The following is a 12,188-nucleotide window of genomic DNA, read 5'->3' as shown; positions in this document are numbered from 1 at the left end:
AAATGAAAAGTAACCTGTAAACCTATAATAATGTAATGGGAAAAATATATATTGTACATATAATGTATATATTGTACATCACAAAGGGTAAAAATTGCATTCATCAATAATCAGTTCCATTGTTCAAACACAGTTTCAGGGGCTGAGGTGGAAATCTGACATCATCTTCGCAATTCCTATATTGGATTCCTTCAGCTACATGGCATAGGCTCCTGCACCTGAATTAAACCAAAAAAGTGACATAAAATTGTTTATTCTTTTGACATATTTGCTGACTACTTCCTCAAAACCACTGAGTTACTACTTTGGTGAAACACTTAATATATCTCATTTCTTCAAGGTCAGTTCTGATTGGGCTTCAAATCGGTGCTTTGCTTCCTGGCAGCAAAAGTAAAGAGAAACCAGAGTAAATTACACTGTTCACATATACAAGAGAAGCTACAAATTAGCTCTTCAGGAGAGACAAAATTTTGCCTAATAATAAATTCTAAAAAATGTCGAGTGAAAAAAAAGAACACGTTATTTTCTTCCTGCAAATTTAAATTACAAAAATAAGTCTAGTGAAAAAAAAGAACACTTATTTTCTTACTGCAAATTTAAAGGATTATATAAACATTTCAACACTTTAAGTTGTTATTCCGAAGAAAAAACATTACCTTCATAACTCTTCATTTGTTACTTCCAGAAACAAGCAGTTTGACTATTTCTTTTATTAAGATGTATTAGAACATCATTAATAGGGAAGTCTTACAAATAGGCTATCATTTTTTGAGAAAGATCACACTGTGCTAAATAATGAGATATGGGAATACATTGAACAGCTTGACTTCTGCTGACTTTTACTTAAGAGTGTGAAGTGTTTTAAATTAGACTATGTTAGTATTGATAAAACGTGCACAGGGGAAAATAATTTAAAGGCTTTGTTCCATTTTGAGAGCTAGATAAACTGTATAATTTAAAAATAAAGCACTGTGACCTGGCAGTAAGGAAACAACAACTCTCACATGCTGGTGGAGATAGTGCAAATTGGGAGAACATTTTTAGAAGCCAATTCAGTAATGCCTCTCAAATTTACAATGTATTTAACCCTGGCAATTATGCATACAGATTAGAATTGCCCCTATGTAAACTTGTAAAAACACCCCCAAAAGTGTAGAAGGGCATTCATTGCAGTATTTTTGAAATAGAAAAAAAAATAATCTAAAAATATAACAATAAGGGGATGGTTAAATTTCATGTCTATTTACTTAACGAAACACTCTAAGCCAATAAGAAGTATAAGGTAATTCTATATGTGCTGATATGGAAAGGACTGCAGGATGGATTAGTAGGTAAATAATCCAGATATAGAACATTATAATGCCTCTTTTGGATAACTTAGGGTGAGTTTACTTCCTGATAAACCCAGTATAAGTTGAAACTATCCTCAGTTGAAAATGCATTTACTACATCTGACCTACTGAACGTCATAGCCGTAGCCTACCTTAAACGGCTCAGAACACATTAGCCTACAGTTGGCCAAACGCATCAAACACAGTGAAGATACTGTAGACTATCAGCTGCTTACCTTCGTGATCACATGGGAGCTACGATTAGCGGCCACTGCTCAGCATCACAAGGGAGTATCTGCTGCATATCAAAATTCAAAATTCGAACTATGGTTTCTACTGAAAGTGTATTGTTTTCACACTGGTGTAAAGTCAAAAAAAATCATAAGTCAAACCATTGTTAGGTTGAGGACTAATCTGTATCTACATATATCGGTGTATGTAAATATGTTGTTATTTATGTCAATTGATATACTGAAGAATCATATGCATCTTACTGATTGTCTGCTTATCTAGAATTTAAAAGTGAATGTGTAAATTTTGGCTTTGGCGGTCAGGGGTCCTAGATGAGAATGAATTGCCGGATGCTTTTACTTTTCATTTGATCGCGTTCAGTACAATTTGATTCATTTAACTGTACATCTATTTTTTTAAACTTACGTATGTACATCTATTCTTTTCAATATCCATATAAATGTTCTGAAGTATGTCATTATTCTTGGTCTTTACTTTTGTATTCAAAAACCCAATAACTAATATTTTATAAAATAACAAAGCACTGTTGTTAGGTCATGAAGCATGACAAACTCTAGCCTGGGAAGGACTATATTGCCAGGAAATCCACTGAGGTTGTCTGTAATATTCTCATCGCAAACAACCTTGGGCTCCTGCAGCCACCTTTCCCATAGGAGAGTGTGTCTCTCAGCTGTGTGGAGGATGGATCTGCTGGGTGAGGGACAGCTGGCGACATTAGGTCTACCTCCCCTACTGAGCAAGGAAATCTGAAATCGGTTATTATGATTATTTTCTTAGTCTGTGGTAAGAGAACATACTACACAACAAAGCCCTCTCTAAACATGCATCCACACTTAATGGATCTAACTGTGATTCAGAATGGGGAGAAAATTTGTTGACTATTTCCTGTGGACCCTGTAGTTCAACACGGTGACTCTATTTTGGAAACAGTTCCAAAGGGAAACAATAGAATGATTGTCTTTTGCTCTTGTGAATCTTTTCAGAATTGCGACTTCTGGTGAGCCCCTCAGTGTGTTTGGACAGGAGCACACAATTCAAGCTGAGTCCTTCCAGTCACCTTTCAAAAACAACGAAGCCACATATGTGGAAACCACGGGCCTGGAGACATGAACAGCTGTAAGCTAATCATTTTGAATTGTTATATCCAGCAGGCATTTTAGGAGACAGCTCACAAGAGAAAAGCACTGAACAGATCTAAGGGTTTTGCAGGTTTGAATTATTAGGTCTGTTACATAAATTCTCAGCTATCTTTTCTTAATAAAGAGTGCCATCATTGATTTTTTTTCTAGACTAATTCAAACCTCTTTTGCCATAGAATAAACGTTTGGGTAAATAGGACTCTTATCTAGGAAGTTACATTAATGGAAATTTAATTTAAAACCTTGACAATATGAAACTATAACATTTTAACTTCCATTTTATATCCAAATGACATTGCCTTAGTCTAAGTATGGCTGAATGGCCTTGTTTTACAGTTTTTTGTTTGTTTGTTTGTTTGTTTATGGCTCTCAGGATCCTAGAAAGCAATCATAGGCAACCACGTTATTCAAGTTACTTCTAGGGAAATTATTTTGTAATGTGGCTAAATTAAGAACTTTTAGTTGTCTTATTCAACATGCAAAGTAGTTTTCCTCTTCTAATTTCATAATTATTAGGTAGTATTTGCACAGTTAATAATATTTATTGAAGAATCCTGTACATCTTCTGCTTACCTAGACTTCAAAAGTTAAAATCGCACAGTATTCTCATTGATCAAACTTAGACATTTGAGATATAAAAACATGGTGCAGAAAAGCAAATAGTTATACAGTTTGGTATCATTTATGATTAAACTACATTTGTTTCATCACAAAACATTAAACTAGTGTTATTTTTCCTTTGTAGACTAAAGCATTTTCCTACTATTTCGTCCCTTAAATTTACTCCTAATTATTTGTCTTGACCCTTGAGGATTATTGGTAGACTCAAACTATTGGGGAAAGTATTTTGGTATATTTTTGGTGACCTGTCCACTAAAGAAAAACTTAGTAACTTTTCTTGTCAAGGAAAGATAAAGGCAGGCAAGGACAGAACCGGAAAATTCCAGGTGTTTCACTGTTCCCTAAAATGTAATTTGTATCATTTTTGTTATAATGGTACCATATGTGACCAATTAAGAGTTTTAAAATATTTAAACCTTATTTTAGGTACTATTTTCCTACTTTTATTTCTTTTGAAAAATACTTTGATTACATCTGCCAGCGTGGAGAACTATCATCAATTTAACCCTTTTCTTGGTACTTGTATATCCCCTGGTAGTGATGTTAGTAAGGAGTGAAATTGTTTAAGGCAACCCACACACTGAAGGCTGGGGTCCAACAAAGAACAGACGAGTATACAAAGCTTAGAAGTAATTTGCAAATTACATACATACTCACCTTACATTATGGGTCATTCACTATGTTGTTTTATTTTTTAGGAATCAAACAACAGTCCTTGCTCCACAGGAAACAATCTTTAGAGCCGAAGATCTGTCTGTGATTCTTAAAGCATATGTGCTGGTAACATCCTTAAGCCCTTTGCGTGCATTCATTCATTCAACTGGCACAGTTTGGAACCCACCAAAGAAAAAACGCTTCACTATCAAGGTAAAATTTCCATCAAAGCTGTTATTTCACACAAAGTATACTGAAGATAAGTAAAGTCAATGGGGCTGCCTTTTTCTGACCTTTATGATTATCGAATTCCATTGAACTAAAATTGCATCATTTTCTTGCTGCAAGCAGAGATTTTCATTTAATCGTTGTAGGTTCAAAAATGAACTTAATTCACTAGGGACCACAAAGGCTGCATCTTTTTTTCTCAGTTCGTCATTTTAGTTCAATTCTTTGACCCAGTGCAAAGCTAGTTCTCAGCTGTGTTCTGTTTTTCTTGATTTTCCCCTTTTCAAGAAAAATACAGTCAAGGCAACAAATGAAAATATAATAATTTTGCCCTTATGGTTTTGCTTCATTCTTGGTAAACAAAATGCCTATTTCATTACAACAGTAAAGATGGAATATTGGCTGAGTGAAAACCAAAGCTCTCACACATAGTATATAATACTAAGCCTGACATAAAGGATGATTAGAAAGATTTCAGGGAAGAACTTAACAATAACCCCAAGAAGTTTAGTGATGAAAGATAACTCAGGTGAACTCAGTTGAAAATAAGGTCTAATGACAAAGTTTTTGATAAATTTTAAGGAGTTTCCAGTTCTACAGAAATACGTGTAATTGTTTAGAGAACAAATGAGAGTTGATTTCTCTGGTCAGAATTGTATCCCCTAAACTCTTCGGAAGAAGAGCCCTGGGAGGAGGCACTTTCCTCCATTATAATCCATAAAACTTGGGGTTTAAGAAAGAATAGAGTAGAGGAGTGAATGCTAAAAGTGACCTGAGCAGGTCTACTTCACATCCGTACAGGGAAGGGGCAGGCAGTGATTGTCCTGGGGGTTCATGGGAAGAGGCAGGAGGAAAACAAAACCATTTTCCTCCAGCTTGTCCTTAAGGAAACCTCCAGCAACCACCCTTCCACAATTCCAGCCCTCCTGTTCATGGCCACCACTGGCCAGACCAATTCAAAACAGCTTTCAGAATCCCATATTCTTCTGTTAAATTCATGCTTTGATCTCATTTCGAATGAACCTATGCTAGTTCATTCACCATCTGGATAGGAGACTGAAGCTTCTAGATATTCCAAGTGGTTTTTTAGAGGCTTTTTTGTTTGTTTGTTTGTTTTAATTTAAACACCAGTTCCCCCGACCACAGTAGAAATGACTGGTAGAAATGATAGGCATTTTTGTGATAGTTTTTATGTATGTCCTAACGTTAAGTCATGAGAAAAGGAAGGTCTTTGTGATTTGATTTTCTTTATATTTTCATGCTTTATCCACTATTTTGTTTCTTATTGGTATCTTTACTGTGTGTGAAGGACAGAGGTAAGCTGCAGTTGTACTTATTGCAGTTGAGGCAAGCAGGCGGTTCTTGTCATTTTCATCCTCTCGTTAAGAATTGTTCTCTCAAGAACTTGTCTGCTTATTCTGGACAATGCTGTTACCTGCTCTCAAAGGGAGGTGTACACCTTTCTGGTTTAATGGGCCAGACAGCGAGTGTTTCCTTCCAAGGTCAAAGTTATACTTGATGCTGCAGATAGATTTCAGAAAACCAGGGAATATTTATTTACCCTTCAACTGAACTACTTATTGCTTCAGCAAAAACACATAGATGATATTTGTCTGTTAAGTCACCGCCATCCTCAAAAATACTGCTTCCTCCTGATGTTTTTAGATCTGAAAAAATACCCAGAAACAGTTCCCAGTGCGAATGTGGAAAACAGGACCAAAACCCACTTTAAAGATTAATCAAAGTATTATTAAACACTTTTCTTTAATTCCACAAAACATAATGTACATGTGTGTGTACTGTGTCCTGAATTCAAAGGCTAAATTATTTAGTTAAATCTGTAGTAATTTATGCACTGTGCAGTGAGGCAAGCCCACTAAACTGGTTACCAGTGGTCATTTATAGAATATTCTGGTAGCTAAAGGAGGTATGAAAGTAATAACAGATGTAAGTGTGAGCTCACTTATTTCCAATTAGGTCTGCTGCTGAGCCACTTTATCTGCTAAAGCTTTGGAGAGAGTTGAAAAATATTAAGAAAAGGAAATTTGAGAAATAATGGAAAGAAGAAGCTTTGTAAATTAAATTTTTCTAAAATTCCCTTTTACACATTAAAAAGAATTTAAATTTGTATCAGATATTTCCAAAGGATGTTCAAATTTAAAAGGGGGATGGAGATGAAAAAAGGGAAAGAAAATTGATAGCAAATGCAACATTTGCTTACTATATCCTTTGATCTAAAATTTTTTTTAGGTACCCTTCCCTCCTCATTTTTGTTCTTTACCCATATGGTAGTAAACTATATACACTGACCTGTGTCTTGCTTTTATCACTTACAGTATTCCTTAGAGGTCTTTTCATATTATTTTATCTTTTATTCAATTTATTTTAACAAACTTTTTTTTTTTTTTTACCAATTTCTCCCACCCCATCCCCCACCACCTACCTCTGGAAACTACCAATGTGTTCTCTGCCTATGAGCATGTATTTATTTATTTTTAGATTCCACATATAAGAGAGATCATATGGTATTTGTCTTCTCTGTCTGGCTTATTTCAGTTAGCAAAATGCCCTTGAGATCCATCCAGGTTTTTGCAAATAGCAAGATTTCATTCTTCATTTTTAATGGCTGAAAAATATTCTACTTTATATATGCTTACATATCACAATTTCTTTATCCATTTATCCATCGATGGACACTTCAGTTGTTTTCATATCTTGGCTATTGTAAATAATGCTGCAGTGAACATAGGGTGCATGTATCTTTTTGAGTTAGTGATTTTTTAGTTAACTACTTAGGAGTGTAATTCCTGGATCATATGGTAATTCAATTTTTGATTTTTTGAGAACCTCCATACTGTTTTTCATAATGGCTACACCAATTTACATTCCCACTAGCAGTGCACAAGGGTTCCCTTTTCTCCACATCCTTGCCAACACTTGTTATTTCTTGTCTTTTTGTTCATAGCCATTCTAACAGGTACTCATTGTGTTTTTGATTTGCACTTCCCAATGATTAATGATGTAGAGCATCTAGTCATGTATGATTTCATGTGCAACCATTTTTACTGCTAAGGCAATGTCATTTTCTTCGTAAATATAATAAATCCAATTTTAAGCGATGTTTAATGCAAAAATTTCTTCCCCGGAAAAGCTCTCAGTTCAATTATAAAATACTCCAGTGATATCTATGAATTCAAGTATAGAACTCTTCCACAACCTTTCTAACTATGACTTCTGGTCAAATTCATCCATGACTGCCTTTATACACGGGTCACATAGCTTATCTGGAGGAAATGTCATTAATTCAGATTTGGTTCTTAGAGTGAAAAGTCACAAGGTATGCCTTCATCCATTGTGAAGTTATCCAGCAGAGAGGAAGCTCTCATATCTTAACTTCTTTATGACATCTGGAGATTCTTTATACCTGTGAGCATAGCTGACTTCTTTGATGAAAATGTATTACTGGAGTGACTTGTGACTTCTGGAAAGAAAGATCTGGAAAAGCTTGATTTTGTCTAGTTGAGACGTAACTTAAATGAATTCATTGATCAGCCATCCCACATTTAAAGATGTTCATTTATTGATATTCAGTGTTCAAAAGTTATAGGAAGATGATTCTTTGAATATAATCAGCTCTCAATAAATGTGTCTTAGATTGAATTCAACTGAGATCATTTAAAAATTTTAACTGTGTGAAGAAATTGCCGAAGTCCATTTAATCCCTAACTGTTCTAATTCAGCCCCTGTATTTTCCAGTGGTCTGCTAGTGGCTTTCCAGTAAATGCATTAGACAGACGTCATAACCTGAATTTCTGAGCATGGTCACTTGGATAGGAAGGGAAAAATGGGAAACATTACAGCCTTTTCTCAAATCAGTATCTGTGAGACTCATCTCCATCAGGAACCCAAGTTAAAGCCAGCTCCCACCTGGTCTGCAGCTCTAAATCACCAGCTCTCTGCCACCGTTGCATTGGCCTTTGGGGGACCATTCTTCTATTTCCAGGGCCTGCAGTTCCCTCTCCCATTGACGTGATCAGCAAATGTGCAGAGAGTGAACCTTGGCAAAGCAGGGAATGTTGTTATTTACAAGGACCCTTTTTAAAGAATGTCTATATCTCCTATTCAGTTTTGGAAACATGACGTAGTTGTAAGGAAGGGATGAAATTAGCCTCATTTGTTGTCAGTATTTATGCAGTGCCTTTCATAATGTCGAGTGAGATAGCTCATATATTCCCGGGATAAAAATGAGTCATATCTTCGAAGCAGGTATAACGTTACAGTACGGTTTTGCAACCTTAGGAAGTGTTCTTTTCCTGCTCTTCATTTTCCATCTAAAAATGCAGACTATGGAACAGAGTCTGTAAATACTGTAAATACTTTTTCACTGAGCATCTGGCCCTTTTGCAGGCCCGAGAGATTTATATCAGATGTAGAAAGAATGTGAATAAAAAGCCCGCTCCTGGGAGTTTGTAAAATGAGTTGATGTATTACTTAATTCACTCTTGCTTAGATTAAATTTAAAAATTGCATTAGGGTGTTCATTTTAAAGTATGATTTTATATAAATAGAAATTATAGATAACCAGTATAAAATTAAATTAACATATGACTAACGCCAACTTACTATAAAAACCAAAATACTAATTGCAAAATAACACTTATCTAATCAGCCCACATTGGCATCAAATATTATTTTAAATATATCTTTGCTCTAGAAAAAGAATTATTGTTTTGCAACTCCACATTATTTTGAAGGGCAGTTGATGGCAACAGCAGAAAGAGACTTTGTCTCTTATTTTGAAAAATTTCATTCATTCATTCATTCATTCATTCATTCCCAATATTGTTCCACAAAAGGTTTGTCAGGTAATTTTGTGCATTCATTAATTCTTAATACTGAATGTAAATTATTATCCTAAGTAGAAAATTATTCATTAGTCATGGTCTTGTTTATTTGATCAAAAATGATCTTTAAAAACATGACCATAAGCTTCAGAAGAGCAGACAATTTGTCTGTATCCCCAGAGCCTCAGAGAGCACGTGGCAGATGGCAGGCTCAAACAATGTTTACCAATGAATAGTTGTCTATCATTATCATTTTTATTAAAAGCACCTTATTACTTGTAACATACTAAAAACTTTCCTCTTGGGAAAATATGACTGAAGAGTAGGTCCTGCCACAAAAGAAATACATGATGAATCTTTGTCAATTTGAACTAATATAGTGAATTGCTAACAGTATGCAAATATAATTAACTGATATGTATGCATTGTATATGTATATATACATATATATACAATGTGTTACAAGTATAACATCAGGTAAAATTTAATCCTAAAGAATAAATTTGATAATTATTATTTCTGTTAGTGCTAGAAAACTGATAGGCAAGTTTCAATTATATTTCCAGAAAAATGGAGGTTAGCTAGTATACAGGTATGTCAGAAAATGTGAAATCAGGAGAGGTGAGTGAATTCCTTTAGAATGATGGAAAGATGGAAACGGGACTTCCTCAGTGGTTTTTTGGATGCTAGAGTGTGTATTTCCCACTCTTTTGCTCCCTGCCCTTTACCTGTCTTGTTCAAAGTGCTTCTCCCTGGTGCCATCTAGTGGATACCAGTGCGGGGATGAGGAGAGGGCCCAGCTGAGGACTTGGCAAGAGCCAATCGTTATTTCTCCAAACTGGAGCCTAGGAGTCAATGGCCAGGGGATGTCATAGACACTTACAAATTAGCCTGTCGTCCAGCCCAGGAGTGTCACTCTGATTTCTGTTACACCTCTCTGATCACAAGTTTATAAAATAAGCAAACATTTAGAGTAAAAAATGACTTGGAAAAGAAGTCTAGTGTAAGCAATGTTTCAAATACTTTAAGTGTCCACAGAGAACAGCCCCATCTTAATTTTTGAGCTTCTCATTATTTCTTTAAAAGACGAGCTTACTAAGCCAGAAAGATGTTCAAAGGCAGAGCAGCTGTAGTCCCTTCCTTCACTACTCTCCATACAATAATGAATTGGTAAGATGGAGATTTAGATAATGGAACCATGAGTCAAGGCAAAACTCCCTGCAGTCTCCGAATTTTTCCATTTCTGTGCAGGCACTTATAGAGTTACTGAATTTAATTTTATGAATCTTGATTCCTGGATTTTGACAAGAGGGCTCACCTGAGTTTTCCATCACTGTAGTAATGGTAAGTCTTTTGAGTACAGGAAAATATGTTGGGAGAAAAAAAATCAGCTAAAGTCAGCAAAGAATCAAGAGAACAAAAGTGAAGAAGACAAATTTACTTGCCTAAATATGTTTAACATCCTTGAATGAAGAGATTAGGTTTATTTTTTATTTAAAAAGGAAACAAATCTACAGTGCCTGACACAATACCTAGAACTCAGCAGAGGGGGAGAGAAATGGCTTGGAACAGAGATTCCACTCATCAAATTGCTGAAAAGAATAATTAGTAATAAAAATAACCCCTTTAAAAAGGGTATGTGAATGCAAAGTAATAACAGTGAAGACAATGGCAAGAATGTCTCCAAAAATTCATTACTTAAACGCTTAAGGTTATTTAAAAATATGTACCGAGACGTCATAAAAACGGTGGTGTGAGGTGAGCCTCTGTAAATCTCCCTTGGAATTTACAACTAATCAAACAACTATAACTCCACAAAGGACTCCCTGCACAGCAGACAGGCAACACGAAGAGGCCCACTACTGAATTCACCTAAAGGTGGGCGAATCGCGCGAGCGGGGGAGGAGGGAAAGGAGAAGTGCGGAGGCGGAGACGGAGCCGCGCTGGCCTGCGCAGGACGCAGACCTAGCTCAGTGCTCCGAGCTCGCTGCATCCCGGAACTACCGCAGCTGCAGGAGAGGGAAGAACTCGGACTGCTAGGGCTCTGCTTATGGCCCACAGGGCTGAGGGAACATCATATAACGTGGCTGAACCCAACGCTCACGGCAGAGACCTCGGAGAAAAGACTGAGGGAAGAAGGCTGAGAACGGTGGTTTAAGCCCTCACTGCTGAGCAGAGAATGGAAGCCTTAGGCACTGAGACTAGCCTCCCCCTCCCTACCCTCCCAGAGCTCGCCCCGCCCCACCTGGCCCGTGCTAGAAGCAGAACAGTAGCAGTGTCAGCTCAAAAGAACAGAATATTTGCTGTTCTGAGAACTGTGGACCACAGACACAGATTCGCAGCCCAACTAGTTCCGGCAAAGCGGAAGGGAGCTATGGAAGCAGGACCGGCTGTGGTGGTGGTTGCCGCCATTGTTCTGGGCCACCTCTCACAACTCAGCCTGCCCCTCGCCCCACCTATCTGGGCAGATCCCTGCAGGAGTAAACAGAACTGCTTAAACATACGGGCTCTGAATCTGGTGCAGGAAGAGCTTTGGAACTTCAAAAACTCTCTGCATATCCACAAGGACACTGCACCCTGTGACCCAGGAGAACTATTAACAGAGGAGAAGCCCATCTCCCAGGGAATCCCCCCATTGTGTGAGAAGCTGGAATAATGCAGAGAAAGCATAGCACTACCATATGAGAGAGAAAAAAAAGGATGCAGTCGGAGAGAAAATAAAACATTCTACCAACAAGTACTGGAAAACAAAAGAAAGACCTCTTCCTATCAACCTGTTGCAGAAGATACTCCTGTAGATGTCTAGGAAGAGAAATAATAAATCAGTAATTGCCATGAATAACCAAGGCAACAAGACAGCTCAGAAAGAAAGTGAAAAGTCTCCAGAAAAGGAACTTAAAGATATGGAAATATGTGACTTAAATGACAGAGAATTCAAGATTGCAGTTCTGAAAAAACTCAATGAGATGCAAGAAAACACAGAAAGGCAGTTTAATGAACTCAATCAAAGAACAACATGAGCATTTTACGAAAGAGATGAAATTTTAAAAAAGAACAAAGTAGAATTTCTGGAGATTAAGAACTCAATAGAAGAAATTAAGAATGAAATAGCCAGTTAG

At 36.6% G+C, this 12,188-nt stretch overlaps 1 protein-coding gene across 4 annotated transcripts in view; it reads left to right on the top strand.

The window, feature by feature from the left end:
* The window catches only part of CPED1 (cadherin like and PC-esterase domain containing 1), a 251,594-nt gene that overhangs the window by 89,412 nt on the left and 149,994 nt on the right, over positions 1-12,188 (top strand). For all 4 annotated transcript variants that reach the window (XM_033098799.1, XM_033098798.1, XM_033098801.1 and 1 more), the window contains 2 exons: positions 2,567-2,699; positions 4,042-4,210. In XM_033098799.1, coding sequence (XP_032954690.1) covers positions 2,567-2,699; positions 4,042-4,210 — 302 coding nt within the window. The remainder of the gene's footprint in view (positions 1-2,566; positions 2,700-4,041; positions 4,211-12,188) is intronic.

This window comes from Rhinolophus ferrumequinum, chromosome 26 (genome assembly GCF_004115265.2).
Source record: "Rhinolophus ferrumequinum isolate MPI-CBG mRhiFer1 chromosome 26, mRhiFer1_v1.p, whole genome shotgun sequence".
Taxonomy (NCBI): Eukaryota; Metazoa; Chordata; class Mammalia; order Chiroptera; family Rhinolophidae; genus Rhinolophus; species Rhinolophus ferrumequinum.
Note: the sequence above shows the minus strand (reverse complement) of the source record. Positions and strands in the feature narration are given on the sequence as shown.